The 22,783-nt window shown below is 53.5% G+C and overlaps 1 protein-coding gene across 1 annotated transcript; it reads left to right on the top strand.

Annotated features, from left to right (window-relative positions):
• Window positions 1-5,395: 5,395 nt before the first annotated feature.
• LOC135327786 (uncharacterized) lies at window positions 5,396-18,194 on the top strand. The gene is made up of 6 exons (XM_064508362.1): window positions 5,396-5,449; window positions 14,071-14,244; window positions 14,897-15,143; window positions 15,238-15,333; window positions 15,650-17,765; window positions 18,097-18,194. Exons 4-6 carry the CDS (start codon window positions 15,281-15,283, stop codon window positions 18,184-18,186), a joined length of 2,259 nt encoding a protein of 752 aa, XP_064364432.1. The 5' UTR covers window positions 5,396-5,449; window positions 14,071-14,244; window positions 14,897-15,143; window positions 15,238-15,280; the 3' UTR covers window positions 18,187-18,194.
• Window positions 18,195-22,783: the final 4,589 nt, after the last annotated feature.

Here is a 22,783-nt window from a genome sequence, read left to right on the forward strand (position 1 = left end):
AACTGCAGTGGGAACTGGGCCTACCAGCTGATGTGGGTAAACACCTGCAGGATTTCCAGCCTTAGTTCCTTGAACACCTTGGCAGCGTGCAGAGACTGATGGGCTGGTGTTTCCTGGGTTGGTGTCCAGGTGGAGCAGGTCACAGCAGTTCACAAAGCCAGCAAGTAGGAGATCCCTGCCAGGCTTTCTCAGGGGAGGATCTCTCCCCATAATGTCATGTATTTGGGTCATAACCCGAGGAATCTTTCTTTCCTGTGGGACAGAGACTCCATCCCCTTCCCTGGGGGGAAGGCTTCACAGACTTCACACAGACTTGTTAGACAATGTTTCATTAACAATTTGCCAGATCCCCTGCCATGCAGGTGGACCCACTGCTCACTGCAGAGCATTAGAGACTCACAAACCAAAGCCGACAGCCTCCACACCCTGCACTGTCCTCCTAGGGAAGACGGCTGGTTACCAGTCGTCCGGTGGGCTACACGCTGTGGCACCAAGCGTTCTGATTGGCTCCTGTCTCCTGAGCACTGTCTCTGATTGGCTGTTGGGAAGGACATGGCCCAGCAACAGCTGCTTCCGTTGCTGGCCAGCAAGGGCTGCTTCGTTCCGGTTCTGACCGGCTGGGGCTGGGCACTAGCTCCCGGTGCATTTGGGTTCCCAAGGTCATTCACTCCTCAAGTGCACCTATTTGGTATAGCCCTACACCCCTTAATGTGTCCCGTGCCTTTTGTGAAGCATTCCACGGTGCATTGGCTTGCTGTCATCTAAGACTTCAATCAAGACTTCAGTGGCAAGACACAACCATTCATGGTTCAGAAAAGAAGAAAAAGTATTGAATGACAGGACAAAAAACCCCAACTTGAAGCACAGGTATTGTTAATAATGTTACACCAGCACTTGCCCAACACAAGAGTCTTACTTATTTGGAAGTAGTAAGAGAGGAAGTTTGTGAAAGCATTTCTGCCTGCAAGATCAAATGTAGCACTGGAAGGACAATCGCTCCGAGAATGCTTTAGCACATGCTCTGGCACAAAGCTGGTGGGACTAAAAGTTGTGGAGCAGAATTGCTGATCTGAGGAAGGAGAACAAAAATGGTCTTCTGATCTCAGGAATCATGAAGTTCAGCTTGCAGTATTCAAACCCCACCCCCCTCTTCTTTGTCAGCTCTTGTACTCCAAATGCAAATTGCTGAAATGCGACATGCTTTGGTGAAGGACCCAATTTGGATGTGCACATTTCACAGTTTTAGCCCCAAATTGGAGTTCTCTCCCACCATAATTTTTATGATATAGGGGGCCAAATATGTGTGTAAAGTACACACATAGCGCTGATAACCATGGCACGAAATACTTAACTACTCTCTCAACTTTGTGATGAAAACTGGAACTTAATACTTAAAGTGGTTTCAGGCCAATCATTGGTCCAAAAGCCAGTGTCCTAGTACAAGTGAGAAAGCAGCAGTTCTCAGTGAGCAAACACTATCAGTAATTAAAACCTATATTGGTGTCAATGCTCAAGTTACCTATTATCTACCTCTATTTCAATAACTCCTTCTGACTATGAGTAATGATCAATACCAAGATTTCTCATCGGGTCCACTCTCTATTGACAGAAAGGATGGTGAGAAAAGCAGCAGGTAATACAATGACTGGTTGATACATAAAAGAATTCTGGAATGATTATTCCTCCAGTTCCAAAAGTACCACTTCCTCTCGAGAACAACCTGTTTTCTGAGTTATTAGCTTACAGGCCCCTGTGTGGAAACTGAGTAAGCTGTCTTGGGATAATTGTTCCCAGAATAGCTAGTCTGATAGAGTTTCACATGTGGACAGACTTGCTAGGCCATCTTCCCTACTGCTTCCCCTTTAGTAAGAAGGGGCCTTAAGGGGCCATAAATACTACAATATGCACAACCAGTCCTGGGGGAGCCTCGGAAAAAAAGAAAAGGGCCTAATTCTTAAACAAAGAAATGCTGTAATTAGAGAAAAGCCTAAGCATCAAAGCTCTACTTTGACTCCACACTTGCCAGAATTCAGATCTGAGACTTGGGACTAGGGGCCACAACTGAGGGTTCATAGAGTTTAAGGCCACCGGATCATTTGGACCATCATGCCTGACCTCTAGGATATCACAGAACATTATGTTTCATTAGTTTTTGACTAAGGCTTCCAGAAATGCATCCAGTCTCAATCTGAATGCACCAGTGAGTGAATGTGTGGTTTGGCAGACCAGGAACACACAGGGCCCATCTACACTAGTAGATTCCAAAGTACCAGTGCCCACATGCATTTCATATCAGCAAGTGTTGCCAAAATGCAGTTTCACCGCCAACTTCCCTGCTGTTTGGTGCTTCTCATACGGCACCGGACCCTGGTATCAACTCATTTACTAAAGACTCGCTGTTAAAAAAGAAACTGATCTGAAGCCCTTACATGCAGGTCTTTGAACTAAGTTGTGTGTGCAGCTATCATCAGGCAAACATTAGCCAATGCTGGGCTTCCCCGCTAGAAGAAAGGAGTAAGTCCAGTGAAGGGCCATGGAGATGATTATGGGACTGGGAGCATCTCTCATATGAGGAGAGGCTGAGAGAGCTCGGACCGTTCAGCCTGAAGTAGAGAAGGCTCAGGGGGATCTTAGCAATGTGTATAAATATCTGACAGGGTATAAAGAAGTCAGAGCAAGATTCTTCTCAGTGGTGCCCAGTGACAAGAAAGGCAAGGGGGAAAAACTGAAACACAGGAAATTCTGTCTGCACATGAGAAAACACTTCTTCACTGTGAGGGTGGTTGAACTGGAGCAGGTTGCCCAGAGAGGTTGTGGAGTCTCCGTCCTTGGAGATACTTGGAAGCTAACTGGACACGGTCCTGGATAATCCACTGACCTTGCTTTGAGCAGGGTGGTTGGACTAGACATCTCCAAAGTATTCTGTAGTATCTCCTGGCCCACTACAATGCTCTGAGACCTCATAATCTACAGAAGGATGAAAATACGCTCACTGTGACACGGGCATAAGAAATCAGACCCAGCTCATGTGAGAGCCATCGAGGTCACTTCAGTGCCATGACCAGAGAGTGACAGTGACAACAATATAACTGCCGGGATCATGGCATTGTCCCGGAGATGGGGTTTTGCCCTTCCCTGTGAAAAGCCAGAGGCTTTGTATCACCCTGAACAGTGCCAGGGCTGGGGACTGGTGTGGGCTGGCTGTGGCCCCAGCAACACTGTGCTTGCTCTAGCCATGCTGGCAGTTGCCTCGTGCTCGGATGACTGTTGACTGCCTTGGATTAGCTCAGCTCTGGGAGGGCCCCCTTTGGTATGTGGTGACAACCCCATGTCATCACTGCATCACAAATGTTGCCTTAGCTTAACTGTGGCAGCATCACCACTGGTGAAAAGAGGACAACCCTGTGTCATCACCGCATCACAAACACGAGCTCGTGTAGAAGTGGCACTGGGGAGGATGGGTGTCACTTTGCCTCTGAGCTGACAGGTGAAGAGAGCTGAAAGAGCAGGTAAGCACACTGAGCTGAGTCCGGCAGCTCCTCACCAAGGTCTCTGTGGCAGGGTGGGCTCTCGCTGTGCTTGTGGGCAGACCCAAAGTCCAGAAACCCTTGCAGACTCACTTCTGTGGATGTGGCGTGATGTGTGTGTGTGTTCTGTTCATAGGATCAAAGAGAGTGATTTGAGCTTCCCCCTACTTTAGACATAAGGCTGAAATACAAAGGATTCTTGAAAGGGTATTGGAAACCCAGCAGTGTTTGGGGTAGATTTTGAGCCTGGCTTGCAGATAAGAGAGCATCCCAGTGCAGTGCCCAAAGCCCAGTGGGGAATAAAAAGGGTCTTTGGCTTGGGAAGCAACAAAGACAGAGAGCCTGGGAGCAGACGCTGAAATTGTTCTTTTAGGATTGTTCTTCTCGGCGTGTTTTCAGAAGATTGTTGCTGTCGATCCTAGACCCAGGGACCACAGGAGGGGTGAGCACTGCCCCTGAACAAAGGGGTAGATCCTTGGATGTTTGTAAAGAGTAATTGTCCTGTTCATGAAGATTTCTTCTCCTGACCAGAGAATCTGGACTTGGGCTGTTGGTCTCCTTGTAACTCTAATGGGAATAATAATCCCAGGTGTTTGCTGAGGATCTGAGGAGGCTGTGAATGCAGTAACGGAACTGACAATATTTCCTTGGCTCCGCAGAGAAGGAGGTTGCCCTTTGCCTGTGTGCAGATCTGGCGCGTGAGAGGGAGGCCTGATCCCTGAGAAATGAACTTTTCCCCCACCGCCATGGACGGTGTCATCTCTCCAGCTTTCCTGTGGTTCCTGATGCTGGTGTTCACCTTCTACCTCCTGCTGACCTTCAACAAGCACAAGGTAGGAGTCAGTCTTGCTGCCTGGGCAGAGTGAAGGGGAGGCAGTTGCCCAGCCCAGCCCTGGCCAGCCTGGGCCAGGAGGGTCAGGGCAGAGACGGGCCTGGCCCTGGTGGGGCCCTGGTTTAGCTGGTGCCTGCGTGGCTGGTGGCGACGAGCAGGCAGAGCCCGTGTGTGCAGCTGGTCCCAGCTGTGCCAGCTCCAGCCCCGACTGTCCTGTGCTGCTACTGCAGCAGCTCTTGTACAGGTGCATTTTGAAGAGGGGATTTAAAAATCATGTCCAAACTGTCACGGTTCTTCCACAAGAGAAAATCCTGCTGGGAAGGTGGGACAGCAGGTCCTGGGCACCGCTGGGCTGCACACACAACGCAGCCTCCCTTTGGCACCAGCCTGGGCTGGGGAAATGCCTGCCTGCCCTGGTGAGAAAGAGCAATGGGAGCATCACCATCACCTGCAGGGCAGGAAACTCTCCCGGCCCCCCTGCATCTGCCCTCGGTCTGCCCCTGTAGCCACGGGCCATGGCCAGACTGCCCAGTGCAAAGTTCCCCACGGGTCCCTGACCTGCCCCTTGCCAGTGCAGTGGTTCCCAGGAGCCAGGGCACCCTTGTGGAGGAGAGACGCTGCTCTCTCACCGGCTGCTTTCTCTGCCTGTGTAGGAAGGCAGCTGCAAGAAGAGAAGGAGGAGGGGCAGCGATGAGGAGCCCAGAGGTGAGCGGCTCCTGGGCAAGGGCAGGTGCCCTGCAAAGGAAACCCTGAGACCCCACACATCCACCGCCCCGCTCTGCCTCTGCCGGGGCTCCTGTGAGGGACTGCCCCATCCGCTCACTTGCCATCTCCCCTTCCAGCAGCCTTTTCCCTCTGGGAGGAAGGTCCAGAGGAGTCTTCAGGGTCCTCTGGGTCACCGTAAGTGGAGCCCTTCCCTCTGTAGTGCAGCAGCCCCCTCTGGGAGCCGCCAGCAAGAGAGAGCCCATTAATACTGCCCTCTGCCCACATGCAGATGCACTGGAGTCCTGGAGACGCCCATCACGGATCGCTGGGAGATGGACCTGAACTTTGATAACATAATCAGATCTGTGAAGGAGGCCTCAAAGAGGTGAGGCAGCTGAGGAGGGGACAGGGTAGGGGGCATGGGCTGAGGGGGAATGGCTTGGGGAGAGCAAGGAGAAATCCAAGGGCCTCAGATCTCAGGGATGAGGCCTTTGGGGAGGGATTTTCTTCTCTGGAGCAGAGCTGACAGTGTCCTCCCCTTTTCTAGGTGAGAGGGACCTGCTGGGTTCTGGCAGGCAGGCAGGGGACTTTGGGCACACACTCGGACCCCATGGCAGTAACACAGCCTGCCATCTCCTTAGGGGGCATAGGGAGAGCTTGTGGCTGCTAGGCTCAAGCTTCACCTCCTTCCTCTCACACAGGCTCACCTGGGAGGCCATCAACAGCGGCTCCATCACTTGTGACTCAGCAAGTGAAGCCAGCTTCTCTTCAGGGACGTCTTTCTCCCCTGCTAGCGATTATTCCCTCACTTCAACTTTGGGGAGCCAAGCCAGCTCTTTTTCAGGGGAGTCTTTCTCCTCTTTCACTGATGGAGAAGGTCTGGCTCAAGGCTCTAGAGTGCAGCCTGTCCTCACGTATCCCCGGCCTAGCCAGGAGAAGCAGCAGGACCTGGCGACTCGCCCACCTGGCAGGGAAGTGGGGGCCAGCTGCCACATGGCTGGCAGTGGCCTGCAGCAGCAGCACTTTCAGGCCCACCTGAGTGTTCCCCCCCGATGCCCAAAGGTGCTGGCCTTCCACGTCATGGAAACGGAGACAACTTTCTTGTACCCTGATGCCCAAGAAGACTTGGAGGAGCGTGTCCGGAAAAAGAAACTTGAGATGCAACTGGGGCTGCCGGCTGCTATCTGCAAATCCCTGCACGCTGACCTGTCCTGGCCTCCTAGCCCACCACCACTGCCTGCAAAGCCAGACACGGAGCAGGTTTCCAGCATGCAGAGGCAAACCTTCCCAGGCAAAGCCGAGTTCAGTGCTGTGGAGTTGGATTTCAGCTGGAATGGCAAGGAGAGCTTGGAGTGTCTCATCCAGGAAAACGAATGCCAGCAAGAAGCGGGCCTGTCAGCCAATCTGGGTGAACCTCAGCAGGAGTTGCCAAGCTCAGCTCCTCGAACACCTCAGTGGCATGCTGAGCCTGATGAGGTGGTGGTTCTGTCCCTTGGTCCTGGGACACAAGGGGATGTGCACAGCCCTTGCCCTCCCAGCCAGGCAGAGCAGGCGTTGCTGCAGAGCAAGGGAGCTCACCAGGGGCAATTGTGGCAGTCCCATGAGAGCTGGAGCAGCTCCAGTGAGGACATGAGGACACCAGAGCTGCCATCAAAGAAGAGTGTCCCCCAGGAAAAACATGGCCAGTCCCGTGAGAACTGGAGCATCTCCAGGGAGGACATGGAGACACCAGAGCTGCCAGCAGCCAGGAGAGCTCCTCCAAGAAAACGTTCCCAGAAGAGACAACACAGTGAGGAGGGCCCCTCAGCTCTGCCACCGGCTCCAGCCCCTGCAGGGACCAGTGTTCCAGTCTCCCAGCTGGAAGGGCTCCTCACAGCCTTCATCGATTCCCACAAGGCCAGCCAAGCTGCTCACAAAGCGCAGAACCAGCTGCTGGAGGAAATGTTGGTGTGGCTCCCAGACAAGGCTGGGGCCCCAAGGAAGGACACGACAGGAGGGCACCCCGTTGGCTCACAGCGCTGCAGACATGTGGCTGAAAGCTGCCCTCACTGCAGGGGACGGAGAGCAGTGCAGGATGCTCCCGCGCCGGCTGCCTTGCCCACCAATATCACCATAAATATGAGCAAGGACAGAAATCGCCAAAGGAGTCCTGTCTTTAAGCAGAAAATGAGTCTGGAGCAAGTCTGCCAATGGGTATTAACAGAGGAGCCAGAGCAGGGGAAGGGCAGGGGAAACCCCAAGGACAGAGCCAGCTCCAGGAGACTCTGCCCCAAATGCGGTAAAGCTCGGCGCCAGAGACTCTCCGGCAAGGAAGGCTTGCAGACCTCACCTCCATCTGATGCTGCAGCCCTGGGCGCAGGAAGAGCAGGACACAGGCACCCACCCCAGGGCAGGGGCAAGAGGCAGCAGGGGCAGGAGGAAAGGGCTGCCGCCACCCAGCAGGCAAAAGGGCTCCATCTTTCCACAACTTCATTCTTGCGAGCTGGGCAGGCGGGGTCTCAGCCACACCAGGCCCCCACCGGGCCTCTGCCCTCACATGTGGCGCCTGGGCACAGGACACTGGAGAGGGAGACACCACCTCTGCTGGGCAGCATCTGCTGTGGGCTCATCCTCATCCTGCCGTGCCTCGAGAGAGCCTGCACCAAGCTCCTAGAAAAAAGTCAAGGCCTAATTTGGCAAGAACAAGGGGAGGAGAGGAGCTGCAAGGGCAAAGGCACAGGCTTTCGGAAGCAGAGCGCCAGCTCCCGCAGGGATCTCCAGAGGAGAGCAACAGCATGTGACAGTGACACGCCAGGTTGCAGATGCTGCGCTCCTGCAGTGAGTGGGGCTGGGGTATCGCCAGGGCTGCTGGGGGGAAGGGGCTGCCTGGGACTGTCTGCGAGAGGTGATGGGGAAGGACTCGGTGGGCTCTCCGGTGAGACTTTCCTGATGGGAGTGATGGATGCTATGGGGACACAGTGCCAGCGAGGCCGGGGCATAGCAAGGGGCAGAGCCAGGGTGGGAGCAGCCCCCCTGGGGACACAGCAGGGCTGGCTCCTGTTGCCTGTGGGGAGCAACCCCCCATGCTGCTGGTTAGGAGCACAGAGAGCAGCCCCATTCCTGGCACCCCAACCCCCAGCCCTGGCTGACTGTGCTCTTCCCCTTGCAGCTGTGCAGGTGGAGCAGGGCCCAACGGGGCATGGACCCAGTGAGCAGCAGCTCCTGGCCAGGCCCTCCCAGGGAGCAGGAGCTCTCCTAATAAAGTCATGTCCATTGAAATAAGCACGCAGTGGTCTCTTCTTCCTTGGGGAGTAGTGGCGCTGTCCCTGCCCACTTCTCGACCCTGATTTCACGGGCAAGTCAGGCATGTGTGTTGGCAGTTTCAGATGAGAGGACAGGGATGTCCCTCCACATCTCTGAGGGCGGGAGGCTGGGGCTGGCCGCCTGCTAGAGATTTTCGTAGGGTTTTCTTATGGGCTCCCCGGCTGCCTGGAGGTCCCTGGCTCACGACAGCTGCATTTCAGGTGTGGGCACAGTGCAGTTCCCCAAAGGTAGCAAGCGGGAGAGGACAGTGGGGCTCGGTGTCCACCACAGGGACAGAGAGGATGGAGACCCAGCAGGTGGTGTTCCCCCCTGCAGCAGACTGTCCTCACTCCAGTCAAAGCACTCTGACAGGCAGCATCCCTGGGAAGAGCAGATAAAGGCTTTTGAGGGCACCACCTCTCCTCCTTTCTGTGGGACAGAGTGGGCCCATCTCCTTCAAAATCCCTGCCTCTCAGCATTGCAGGAAGATGTGGGGGTGGCATGGAGGTGACCTGAAACCCCCGGAATGGGGCCAGGACCACAGCCCTGAGCTCTGGGGCTTGCGAGGAGCTCTTTGGGGTGGTGGTAGATGGGGCTGTGCTGAAAGTCCTGCATCTTCCCCTTTGCTTCCCTGTGGGCAGAGCTGATGCTGAAGGGAGTAAAATGCTGAGGAGGTGGTGGTGGTGGTGGTGGTGAGCTTGATCCACAAGTGGAGGGAAGAGAGCAGTGAGGGCTGGCAGAGGGGAGGGGGATGGCAAAGCTCTCACCGGTCCCCTCACACCTCCGGGTGGCTGCTGACTCAAGACAATGCAGGGGAGGCCAGAGGAGGCCATACTGAAGCCCATGCTGGCTGCCTTGCCCATCAAGGTCATCATAAAGACGAGCAAGGACAGAGACCTCCACAGAAACTAGTCTTTAAACCGAAAACTAGTTGCAAGCAAGGGTGCAAATGAGTATTAATGGAGGAGCTGCCAGAAGAAGGGAAAAGCCCCAAGGACAGAGCTGGCTCCAGGACACTCTGCCCCAGGTACTGTAAAGCTTGCTGCCAGAGACTGTCCAGCAGTGAAGGCTTGCAGACCTCACCTCCATCTGACGCTGCAGCCCCGGGTGCAGGAAGAGCAGGACAAAGGTGTCCCACCCAGGGCAGGGGCAAGAGGTAGCAGAGGCAGGAGAAACAGGCTGCTCCCACGCAGCAGGCAGAAGTGGTCCCTATGAGAGCAAGCATGACAGGGCTCCCACCATCGCAGGCATAGACTGAGAGAGAATGGCTTGGGGAGGACAAGGGGAAATGCAAGGTCCTCAAATCTGAGCGGATATACCCATGTGGAGTCGTGTCCAGTAAAACAAACTTGAGGAGCAACTTGGGCTGCCAGCTGCTCTCTGCAAACCACTGCAGGCTGTCCTATCCAGTGGTCTTAGTTTACCCCCACTGTATCTGGAGCACGTTTCCCAGACAAAGCCGAGTTCAGTGCTGTGGAGTTGGATTTCAGTCTGTATAGCAAGGAGTGCTTTGAGGGGCTCATCGATTAAAAAATACCAACTGCAGTGGGAACTGGGCCTACCAGCTGATGTGGGTAAACACCTGCAGGATTTCCAGCCTTAGTTCCTTGAACACCTTGGCAGCGTGCAGAGACTGATGGGCTGGTGTTTCCTGGGTTGGTGTCCAGGTGGAGCAGGTCACAGCAGTTCACAAAGCCAGCAAGTAGGAGATCCCTGCCAGGCTTTCTCAGGGGAGGATCTCTCCCCATAATGTCATGTATTTGGGTCATAACCCGAGGAATCTTTCTTTCCTGTGGGACAGAGACTCCATCCCCTTCCCTGGGGGGAAGGCTTCACAGACTTCACACAGACTTGTTAGACAATGTTTCATTAACAATTTGCCAGATCCCCTGCCATGCAGGTGGACCCACTGCTCACTGCAGAGCATTAGAGACTCACAAACCAAAGCCGACAGCCTCCACACCCTGCACTGTCCTCCTAGGGAAGACGGCTGGTTACCAGTCGTCCGGTGGGCTACACGCTGTGGCACCAAGCGTTCTGATTGGCTCCTGTCTCCTGAGCACTGTCTCTGATTGGCTGCTGGGAAGGACATGGCCCAGCAACAGCTGCTTCCGTTGCTGGCCAGCAAGGGCTGCTTCGTTCCGGTTCTGACCGGCTGGGGCTGGGCACTAGCTCCCGGTGCATTTGGGTTCCCAAGGTCATTCACTCCTCAAGTGCACCTATTTGGTATAGCCCTACACCCCTTAATGTGTCCCGTGCCTTTTGTGAAGCATTCCACGGTGCATTGGCTTGCTGTCATCTAAGACTTCAATCAAGACTTCAGTGGCAAGACACAACCATTCATGGTTCAGAAAAGAAGAAAAAGTATTGAATGACAGGACAAAAAACCCCAACTTGAAGCACAGGTATTGTTAATAATGTTACACCAGCACTTGCCCAACACAAGAGTCTTACTTATTTGGAAGTAGTAAGAGAGGAAGTTTGTGAAAGCATTTCTGCCTGCAAGATCAAATGTAGCACTGGAAGGACAATCGCTCCGAGAATGCTTTAGCACATGCTCTGGCACAAAGCTGGTGGGACTAAAAGTTGTGGAGCAGAATTGCTGATCTGAGGAAGGAGAACAAAAATGGTCTTCTGATCTCAGGAATCATGAAGTTCAGCTTGCAGTATTCAAACCCCACCCCCCTCTTCTTTGTCAGCTCTTGTACTCCAAATGCAAATTGCTGAAATGCGACATGCTTTGGTGAAGGACCCAATTTGGATGTGCACATTTCACAGTTTTAGCCCCAAATTGGAGTTCTCTCCCACCATAATTTTTATGATATAGGGGGCCAAATATGTGTGTAAAGTACACACATAGCGCTGATAACCATGGCACGAAATACTTAACTACTCTCTCAACTTTGTGATGAAAACTGGAACTTAATACTTAAAGTGGTTTCAGGCCAATCATTGGTCCAAAAGCCAGTGTCCTAGTACAAGTGAGAAAGCAGCAGTTCTCAGTGAGCAAACACTATCAGTAATTAAAACCTATATTGGTGTCAATGCTCAAGTTACCTATTATCTACCTCTATTTCAATAACTCCTTCTGACTATGAGTAATGATCAATACCAAGATTTCTCATCGGGTCCACTCTCTATTGACAGAAAGGATGGTGAGAAAAGCAGCAGGTAATACAATGACTGGTTGATACATAAAAGAATTCTGGAATGATTATTCCTCCAGTTCCAAAAGTACCACTTCCTCTCGAGAACAACCTGTTTTCTGAGTTATTAGCTTACAGGCCCCTGTGTGGAAACTGAGTAAGCTGTCTTGGGATAATTGTTCCCAGAATAGCTAGTCTGATAGAGTTTCACATGTGGACAGACTTGCTAGGCCATCTTCCCTACTGCTTCCCCTTTAGTAAGAAGGGGCCTTAAGGGGCCATAAATACTACAATATGCACAACCAGTCCTGGGGGAGCCTCGGAAAAAAAGAAAAGGGCCTAATTCTTAAACAAAGAAATGCTGTAATTAGAGAAAAGCCTAAGCATCAAAGCTCTACTTTGACTCCACACTTGCCAGAATTCAGATCTGAGACTTGGGACTAGGGGCCACAACTGAGGGTTCATAGAGTTTAAGGCCACCGGATCATTTGGACCATCATGCCTGACCTCTAGGATATCACAGAACATTATGTTTCATTAGTTTTTGACTAAGGCTTCCAGAAATGCATCCAGTCTCAATCTGAATGCACCAGTGAGTGAATGTGTGGTTTGGCAGACCAGGAACACACAGGGCCCATCTACACTAGTAGATTCCAAAGTACCAGTGCCCACATGCATTTCATATCAGCAAGTGTTGCCAAAATGCAGTTTCACCGCCAACTTCCCTGCTGTTTGGTGCTTCTCATACGGCACCGGACCCTGGTATCAACTCATTTACTAAAGACTCGCTGTTAAAAAAGAAACTGATCTGAAGCCCTTACATGCAGGTCTTTGAACTAAGTTGTGTGTGCAGCTATCATCAGGCAAACATTAGCCAATGCTGGGCTTCCCCGCTAGAAGAAAGGAGTAAGTCCAGTGAAGGGCCATGGAGATGATTATGGGACTGGGAGCATCTCTCATATGAGGAGAGGCTGAGAGAGCTCGGACCGTTCAGCCTGAAGTAGAGAAGGCTCAGGGGGATCTTAGCAATGTGTATAAATATCTGACAGGGTATAAAGAAGTCAGAGCAAGATTCTTCTCAGTGGTGCCCAGTGACAAGAAAGGCAAGGGGGAAAAACTGAAACACAGGAAATTCTGTCTGCACATGAGAAAACACTTCTTCACTGTGAGGGTGGTTGAACTGGAGCAGGTTGCCCAGAGAGGTTGTGGAGTCTCCGTCCTTGGAGATACTTGGAAGCTAACTGGACACGGTCCTGGATAATCCACTGACCTTGCTTTGAGCAGGGTGGTTGGACTAGACATCTCCAAAGTATTCTGTAGTATCTCCTGGCCCACTACAATGCTCTGAGACCTCATAATCTACAGAAGGATGAAAATACGCTCACTGTGACACGGGCATAAGAAATCAGACCCAGCTCATGTGAGAGCCATCGAGGTCACTTCAGTGCCATGACCAGAGAGTGACAGTGACAACAATATAACTGCCGGGATCATGGCATTGTCCCGGAGATGGGGTTTTGCCCTTCCCTGTGAAAAGCCAGAGGCTTTGTATCACCCTGAACAGTGCCAGGGCTGGGGACTGGTGTGGGCTGGCTGTGGCCCCAGCAACACTGTGCTTGCTCTAGCCATGCTGGCAGTTGCCTCGTGCTCGGATGACTGTTGACTGCCTTGGATTAGCTCAGCTCTGGGAGGGCCCCCTTTGGTATGTGGTGACAACCCCATGTCATCACTGCATCACAAATGTTGCCTTAGCTTAACTGTGGCAGCATCACCACTGGTGAAAAGAGGACAACCCTGTGTCATCACCGCATCACAAACACGAGCTCGTGTAGAAGTGGCACTGGGGAGGATGGGTGTCACTTTGCCTCTGAGCTGACAGGTGAAGAGAGCTGAAAGAGCAGGTAAGCACACTGAGCTGAGTCCGGCAGCTCCTCACCAAGGTCTCTGTGGCAGGGTGGGCTCTCGCTGTGCTTGTGGGCAGACCCAAAGTCCAGAAACCCTTGCAGACTCACTTCTGTGGATGTGGCGTGATGTGTGTGTGTGTTCTGTTCATAGGATCAAAGAGAGTGATTTGAGCTTCCCCCTACTTTAGACATAAGGCTGAAATACAAAGGATTCTTGAAAGGGTATTGGAAACCCAGCAGTGTTTGGGGTAGATTTTGAGCCTGGCTTGCAGATAAGAGAGCATCCCAGTGCAGTGCCCAAAGCCCAGTGGGGAATAAAAAGGGTCTTTGGCTTGGGAAGCAACAAAGACAGAGAGCCTGGGAGCAGACGCTGAAATTGTTCTTTTAGGATTGTTCTTCTCGGCGTGTTTTCAGAAGATTGTTGCTGTCGATCCTAGACCCAGGGACCACAGGAGGGGTGAGCACTGCCCCTGAACAAAGGGGTAGATCCTTGGATGTTTGTAAAGAGTAATTGTCCTGTTCATGAAGATTTCTTCTCCTGACCAGAGAATCTGGACTTGGGCTGTTGGTCTCCTTGTAACTCTAATGGGAATAATAATCCCAGGTGTTTGCTGAGGATCTGAGGAGGCTGTGAATGCAGTAACGGAACTGACAATATTTCCTTGGCTCTGCAGAGAAGGAGGTTGCCCTTTGCCTGTGTGCAGATCTGGCGCGTGAGAGGGAGGCCTGATCCCTGAGAAATGAACTTTTCCCCCACCACCATGGACGGTGTCGTCTCTCCAGCTTTCCTGTGGTTCCTGATGCTGGTGTTCACCTTCTACCTCCTGCTGACCTTCAACAAGCACAAGGTAGGAGTCAGTCTTGCTGCCTGGGCAGAGTGAAGGGGAGGCAGTTGCCCAGCCCAGCCCTGGCCAGCCTGGGCCAGGAGGGTCAGGGCAGAGACGGGCCTGGCCCTGGTGGGGCCCTGGTTTAGCTGGTGCCTGCGTGGCTGGTGGCGACGAGCAGGCAGAGCCCGTGTGTGCAGCTGGTCCCAGCTGTGCCAGCTCCAGCCCCGACTGTCCTGTGCTGCTACTGCAGCAGCTCTTGTACAGGTGCATTTTGAAGAGGGGATTTAAAAATCATGTCCAAACTGTCACGGTTCTTCCACAAGAGAAAATCCTGCTGGGAAGGTGGGACAGCAGGTCCTGGGCACCGCTGGGCTGCACACACAACGCAGCCTCCCTTTGGCACCAGCCTGGGCTGGGGAAATGCCTGCCTGCCCTGGTGAGAAAGAGCAATGGGAGCATCACCATCACCTGCAGGGCAGGAAACTCTCCTGGCCCCCCTGCATCTGCCCTCGGTCTGCCCCTGTAGCCACGGGCCATGGCCAGACTGCCCAGTGCAAAGTTCCCCACGGGTCCCTGACCTGCCCCTTGCCAGTGCAGTGGTTCCCAGGAGCCAGGGCACCCTTGTGGAGGAGAGACGCTGCTCTCTCACCGGCTGCTTTCTCTGCCTGTGTAGGAAGGCAGCTGCAAGAAGAGAAGGAGGAGGGGCAGCGATGAGGAGCCCAGAGGTGAGCGGCTCCTGGGCAAGGGCAGGTGCCCTGCAAAGGAAACCCTGAGACCCCACACATCCACCGCCCCGCTCTGCCTCTGCCGGGGCTCCTGTGAGGGACTGCCCCATCCGCTCACTTGCCATCTCCCCTTCCAGCAGCCTTTTCCCTCTGGGAGGAAGGTCCAGAGGAGTCTTCAGGGTCCTCTGGGTCACCGTAAGTGGAGCCCTTCCCTCTGTAGTGCAGCAGCCCCCTCTGGGAGCCGCCAGCAAGAGAGAGCCCATTAATACTGCCCTCTGCCCACATGCAGATGCACTGGAGTCCTGGAGACGCCCATCACGGATCGCTGGGAGATGGACCTGAACTTTGATAACATAATCAGATCTGTGAAGGAGGCCTCAAAGAGGTGAGGCAGCTGAGGAGGGGACAGGGTAGGGGGCATGGGCTGAGGGGGAATGGCTTGGGGAGAGCAAGGAGAAATCCAAGGGCCTCAGATCTCAGGGATGAGGCCTTTGGGGAGGGATTTTCTTCTCTGGAGCAGAGCTGACAGTGTCCTCCCCTTTTCTAGGTGAGAGGGACCTGCTGGGTTCTGGCAGGCAGGCAGGGGACTTTGGGCACACACTCGGACCCCATGGCAGTAACACAGCCTGCCATCTCCTTAGGGGGCATAGGGAGAGCTTGTGGCTGCTAGGCTCAAGCTTCACCTCCTTCCTCTCACACAGGCTCACCTGGGAGGCCATCAACAGCGGCTCCATCACTTGTGACTCAGCAAGTGAAGCCAGCTTCTCTTCAGGGACGTCTTTCTCCCCTGCTAGCGATTATTCCCTCACTTCAACTTTGGGGAGCCAAGCCAGCTCTTTTTCAGGGGAGTCTTTCTCCTCTTTCACTGATGGAGAAGGTCTGGCTCAAGGCTCTAGAGTGCAGCCTGTCCTCACGTATCCCCGGCCTAGCCAGGAGAAGCAGCAGGACCTGGCGACTCGCCCACCTGGCAGGGAAGTGGGGGCCAGCTGCCACATGGCTGGCAGTGGCCTGCAGCAGCAGCACTTTCAGGCCCACCTGAGTGTTCCCCCCCGATGCCCAAAGGTGCTGGCCTTCCACGTCATGGAAACGGAGACAACTTTCTTGTACCCTGATGCCCAAGAAGACTTGGAGGAGCGTGTCCGGAAAAAGAAACTTGAGATGCAACTGGGGCTGCCGGCTGCTATCTGCAAATCCCTGCACGCTGACCTGTCCTGGCCTCCTAGCCCACCACCACTGCCTGCAAAGCCAGACACGGAGCAGGTTTCCAGCATGCAGAGGCAAACCTTCCCAGGCAAAGCCGAGTTCAGTGCTGTGGAGTTGGATTTCAGCTGGAATGGCAAGGAGAGCTTGGAGTGTCTCATCCAGGAAAACGAATGCCAGCAAGAAGCGGGCCTGTCAGCCAATCTGGGTGAACCTCAGCAGGAGTTGCCAAGCTCAGCTCCTCGAACACCTCAGTGGCATGCTGAGCCTGATGAGGTGGTGGTTCTGTCCCTTGGTCCTGGGACACAAGGGGATGTGCACAGCCCTTGCCCTCCCAGCCAGGCAGAGCAGGCGTTGCTGCAGAGCAAGGGAGCTCACCAGGGGCAATTGTGGCAGTCCCATGAGAGCTGGAGCAGCTCCAGTGAGGACATGAGGACACCAGAGCTGCCATCAAAGAAGAGTGTCCCCCAGGAAAAACATGGCCAGTCCCGTGAGAACTGGAGCATCTCCAGGGAGGACATGGAGACACCAGAGCTGCCAGCAGCCAGGAGAGCTCCTCCAAGAAAACGTTCCCAGAAGAGACAACACAGTGAGGAGGGCCCCTCAGCTCTGCCACCGGCTCCAGCCCCTGCAGGGACCAGTGTTCCAGTCTCCCAGCTGGAAGGGCTCCTCACAGCCTTCATCGATTCCCACAAGGCCAGCCAAGCTGCTCACAAAGCGCAGAACCAGCTGCTGGAGGAAATGTTGGTGTGGCTCCCAGACAAGGCTGGGGCCCCAAGGAAGGACACGACAGGAGGGCACCCCGTTGGCTCACAGCGCTGCAGACATGTGGCTGAAAGCTGCCCTCACTGCAGGGGACGGAGAGCAGTGCAGGATGCTCCCGCGCCGGCTGCCTTGCCCACCAATATCACCATAAATATGAGCAAGGACAGAAATCGCCAAAGGAGTCCTGTCTTTAAGCAGAAAATGAGTCTGGAGCAAGTCTGCCAATGGGTATTAACAGAGGAGCCAGAGCAGGGGAAGGGCAGGGGAAACCCCAAGGACAGAGCCAGCTCCAGGAGACTCTGCCCCAAATGCGGTAAAGCTCGGCGCCAGAGACTCTCCGGCAAGGAAGGCTTGCAGACCTCACCTCCATCTGATGCTGCAGCCCTGGGCGCAGGAAGAGCAGGACACAGGCACCCACCCCAGGGCAGGGGCAAGAGGCAGCAGGGGCAGGAGGAAAGGGCTGCCGCCACCCAGCAGGCAAAAGGGCTCCATCTTTCCACAACTTCATTCTTGCGAGCTGGGCAGGCGGGGTCTCAGCCACACCAGGCCCCCACCGGGCCTCTGCCCTCACATGTGGCGCCTGGGCACAGGACACTGGAGAGGGAGACACCACCTCTGCTGGGCAGCATCTGCTGTGGGCTCATCCTCATCCTGCCGTGCCTCGAGAGAGCCTGCACCAAGCTCCTAGAAAAAAGTCAAGGCCTAATTTGGCAAGAACAAGGGGAGGAGAGGAGCTGCAAGGGCAAAGGCACAGGCTTTCGGAAGCAGAGCGCCAGCTCCCGCAGGGATCTCCAGAGGAGAGCAACAGCATGTGACAGTGACACGCCAGGTTGCAGATGCTGCGCTCCTGGAGTGAGTGGGGCTGGGGTATCGCCAGGGCTGCTGGGGGGAAGGGGCTGCCTGGGACTGTCTGCGAGAGGTGATGGGGAAGGACTCGGTGGGCTCTCCGGTGAGACTTTCCTGATGGGAGTGATGGATGCTATGGGGACACAGTGCCAGCGAGGCCGGGGCATAGCAAGGGGCAGAGCCAGGGTGGGAGCAGCCCCCCTGGGGACACAGCAGGGCTGGCTCCTGTTGCCTGTGGGGAGCAACCCCCCATGCTGCTGGTTAGGAGCACAGAGAGCAGCCCCATTCCTGGCACCCCAACCCCCAGCCCTGGCTGACTGTGCTCTTCCCCTTGCAGCTGTGCAGGTGGAGCAGGGCCCAACGGGGCATGGACCCAGTGAGCAGCAGCTCCTGGCCAGGCCCTCCCAGGGAGCAGGAGCTCTCCTAATAAAGTCATGTCCATTGAAATAAGCACGCAGTGGTCTCTTCTTCCTTGGGGAGTAGTGGCGCTGTCCCTGCCCACTTCTCGACCCTGATTTCACGGGCAAGTCAGGCATGTGTGTTGGCAGTTTCAGATGAGAGGACAGGGATGTCCCTCCACATCTCTGAGGGCGGGAGGCTGGGGCTGGCCGCCTGCTAGAGATTTTCGTAGGGTTTTCTTATGGGCTCCCCGGCTGCCTGGAGGTCCCTGGCTCACGACAGCTGCATTTCAGGTGTGGGCACAGTGCAGTTCCCCAAAGGTAGCAAGCGGGAGAGGACAGTGGGGCTCGGTGTCCACCACAGGGACAGAGAGGATGGAGACCCAGCAGGTGGTGTTCCCCCCTGCAGCAGACTGTCCTCACTCCAGTCAAAGCACTCTGACAGGCAGCATCCCTGGGAAGAGCAGATAAAGGCTTTTGAGGGCACCACCTCTCCTCCTTTCTGTGGGACAGAGTGGGCCCATCTCCTTCAAAATCCCTGCCTCTCAGCATTGCAGGAAGATGTGGGGGTGGCATGGAGGTGACCTGAAACCCCCGGAATGGGGCCAGGACCACAGCCCTGAGCTCTGGGGCTTGCGAGGAGCTCTTTGGGGTGGTGGTAGATGGGGCTGTGCTGAAAGTCCTGCATCTTCCCCTTTGCTTCCCTGTGGGCAGAGCTGATGCTGAAGGGAGTAAAATGCTGAGGAGGTGGTGGTGGTGGTGGTGGTGAGCTTGATCCACAAGTGGAGGGAAGAGAGCAGTGAGGGCTGGCAGAGGGGAGGGGGATGGCAAAGCTCTCACCGGTCCCCTCACACCTCCGGGTGGCTGCTGACTCAAGACAATGCAGGGGAGGCCAGAGGAGGCCATACTGAAGCCCATGCTGGCTGCCTTGCCCATCAAGGTCATCATAAAGACGAGCAAGGACAGAGACCTCCACAGAAACTAGTCTTTAAACCGAAAACTAGTTGCAAGCAAGGGTGCAAATGAGTATTAATGGAGGAGCTGCCAGAAGAAGGGAAAAGCCCCAAGGACAGAGCCGGCTCCAGGACACTCTGCCCCAGGTACTGTAAAGCTTGCTGCCAGAGACTGTCCAGCAGTGAAGGCTTGCAGACCTCACCTCCATCTGACGCTGCAGCCCCGGGTGCAGGAAGAGCAGGACAAAGGTGTCCCACCCAGGGCAGGGGCAAGAGGTAGCAGAGGCAGGAGAAACAGGCTGCTCCCACGCAGCAGGCAGAAGTGGTCCCTATGAGAGCAAGCATGACAGGGCTCCCACCATCGCAGGCATAGACTGAGAGAGAATGGCTTGGGGAGGACAAGGGGAAATGCAAGGTCCTCAAATCTGAGCGGATATACCCATGTGGAGTCGTGTCCAGTAAAACAAACTTGAGGAGCAACTTGGGCTGCCAGCTGCTCTCTGCAAACCACTGCAGGCTGTCCTATCCAGTGGTCTTAGTTTACCCCCACTGTATCTGGAGCACGTTTCCCAGACAAAGCCGAGTTCAGTGCTGTGGAGTTGGATTTCAGTCTGTATAGCAAGGAGTGCTTTGAGGGGCTCATCGATTAAAAAATACCAACTGCAGTGGGAACTGGGCCTACCAGCTGATGTGGGTAAACACCTGCAGGATTTCCAGCCTTAGTTCCTTGAACACCTTGGCAGCGTGCAGAGACTGATGGGCTGGTGTTTCCTGGGTTGGTGTCCAGGTGGAGCAGGTCACAGCAGTTCACAAAGCCAGCAAGTAGGAGATCCCTGCCAGGCTTTCTCAGGGGAGGATCTCTCCCCATAATGTCATGTATTTGGGTCATAACCCGAGGAATCTTTCTTTCCTGTGGGACAGAGACTCCATCCCCTTCCCTGGGGGGAAGGCTTCACAGACTTCACACAGACTTGTTAGACAATGTTTCATTAACAATTTGCCAGATCCCCTGCCATGCAGGTGGACCCACTGCTCACTGCAGAGCATTAGAGACTCACAAACCAAAGCCGACAGCCTCCACACCCTGCACTGTCCTCCTAGGGAAGACGGCTGGTTACCAGTCGTCCGGTGGGCTACACGCTGTGGCACCAAGCGTTCTGATTGGCTCCTGTCTCCTGAGCACTGTCTCTGATTGGCTGCTGGGAAGGACATGGCCCAGCAACAGCTGCTTCCGTTGCTGGCCAGCAAGGGCTGCTTCGTTCCGGTTCTGACCGGCTGGGGCTGGGCACTAGCTCCCGGTGCATTTGGGTTCCCAAGGTCATTCACTCCTCAAGTGCACCTATTTGGTATAGCCCTACACCCCTTAATGTGTCCCGTGCCTTTTGTGAAGCATTCCACGGTGCATTGGCTTGCTGTCATCTAAGACTTCAATCAAGACTTCAGTGGCAAGACACAACCATTCATGGTTCAGAAAAGAAGAAAAAGTATTGAATGACAGGACAAAAAACCCCAACTTGAAGCACAGGTATTGTTAATAATGTTACACCAGCACTTGCCCAACACAAGAGTCTTACTTATTTGGAAGTAGTAAGAGAGGAAGTTTGTGAAAGCATTTCTGCCTGCAAGATCAAATGTAGCACTGGAAGGACAATCGCTCCGAGAATGCTTTAGCACATGCTCTGGCACAAAGCTGGTGGGACTAAAAGTTGTGGAGCAGAATTGCTGATCTGAGGAAGGAGAACAAAAATGGTCTTCTGATCTCAGGAATCATGAAGTTCAGCTTGCAGTATTCAAACCCCACCCCCCTCTTCTTTGTCAGCTCTTGTACTCCAAATGCAAATTGCTGAAATGCGACATGCTTTGGTGAAGGACCCAATTTGGATGTGCACATTTCACAGTTTTAGCCCCAAATTGGAGTTCTCTCCCACCATAATTTTTATGATATAGGGGGCCAAATATGTGTGTAAAGTACACACATAGCGCTGATAACCATGGCACGAAATACTTAACTACTCTCTCAACTTTGTGATGAAAACTGGAACTTAATACTTAAAGTGGTTTCAGGCCAATCATTGGTCCAAAAGCCAGTGTCCTAGTACAAGTGAGAAAGCAGCAGTTCTCAGTGAGCAAACACTATCAGTAATTAAAACCTATATTGGTGTCAATGCTCAAGTTACCTATTATCTACCTCTATTTCAATAACTCCTTCTGACTATGAGTAATGATCAATACCAAGATTTCTCATCGGGTCCACTCTCTATTGACAGAAAGGATGGTGAGAAAAGCAGCAGGTAATACAATGACTGGTTGATACATAAAAGAATTCTGGAATGATTATTCCTCCAGTTCCAAAAGTACCACTTCCTCTCGAGAACAACCTGTTTTCTGAGTTATTAGCTTACAGGCCCCTGTGTGGAAACTGAGTAAGCTGTCTTGGGATAATTGTTCCCAGAATAGCTAGTCTGATAGAGTTTCACATGTGGACAGACTTGCTAGGCCATCTTCCCTACTGCTTCCCCTTTAGTAAGAAGGGGCCTTAAGGGGCCATAAATACTACAATATGCACAACCAGTCCTGGGGGAGCCTCGGAAAAAAAGAAAAGGGCCTAATTCTTAAACAAAGAAATGCTGTAATTAGAGAAAAGCCTAAGCATCAAAGCTCTGCTTTGACTCCACACTTGCCAGAATTCAGATCTGAGACTTGGGACTAGGGGCCACAACTGAGGGTTCATAGAGTTTAAGGCCACCGGATCATTTGGACCATCATGCCTGACCTCTAGGATATCACAGAACATTATGTTTCATTAGTGTTTGACTAAGGCTTCCAGAAATGCATCCAGTCTCAATCTGAATGCACCAGTGAGTGAATGTGTGGTTTGGCAGACCAGGAACACACAGGGCCCATCTACACTAGTAGATTCCAAAGTACCAGTGCCCACATGCATTTCATATCAGCAAGTGTTGCCAAAATGCAGTTTCACCGCCAACTTCCCTGCTGTTTGGTGCTTCTCATACGGCACCGGACCCTGGTATCAACTCATTTACTAAAGACTCGCTGTTAAAAAAGAAACTGATCTGAAGCCCTTACATGCAGGTCTTTGAACTAAGTTGTGTGTGCAGCTATCATCAGGCAAACATTAGCCAATGCTGGGCTTCCCCGCTAGAAGAAAGGAGTAAGTCCAGTGAAGGGCCATGGAGATGATTATGGGACTGGGAGCATCTCTCATATGAGGAGAGGCTGAGAGAGCTCGGACCGTTCAGCCTGAAGTAGAGAAGGCTCAGGGGGATCTTAGCAATGTGTATAAACATCTGACAGGGTATAAAGAAGTCAGAGCAAGATTCTTCTCAGTGGTGCCCAGTGACAAGAAAGGCAAGGGGGAAAAACTGAAACACAGGAAATTCTGTCTGCACATGAGAAAACACTTCTTCACTGTGAGGGTGGTTGAACTGGAGCAGGTTGCCCAGAGAGGTTGTGGAGTCTCCGTCCTTGGAGATACTTGGAAGCTAACTGGACACGGTCCTGGATAATCCACTGACCTTGCTTTGAGCAGGGTGGTTGGACTAGACATCTCCAAAGTATTCTGTAGTATCTCCTGGCCCACTACAATGCTCTGAGACCTCATAATCTACAGAAGGATGAAAATACGCTCACTGTGACACGGGCATAAGAAATC

This window comes from Dromaius novaehollandiae, chromosome 3 (genome assembly GCF_036370855.1).
Source record: "Dromaius novaehollandiae isolate bDroNov1 chromosome 3, bDroNov1.hap1, whole genome shotgun sequence".
NCBI lineage: Eukaryota > Metazoa > Chordata > Aves > Casuariiformes > Dromaiidae > Dromaius > Dromaius novaehollandiae.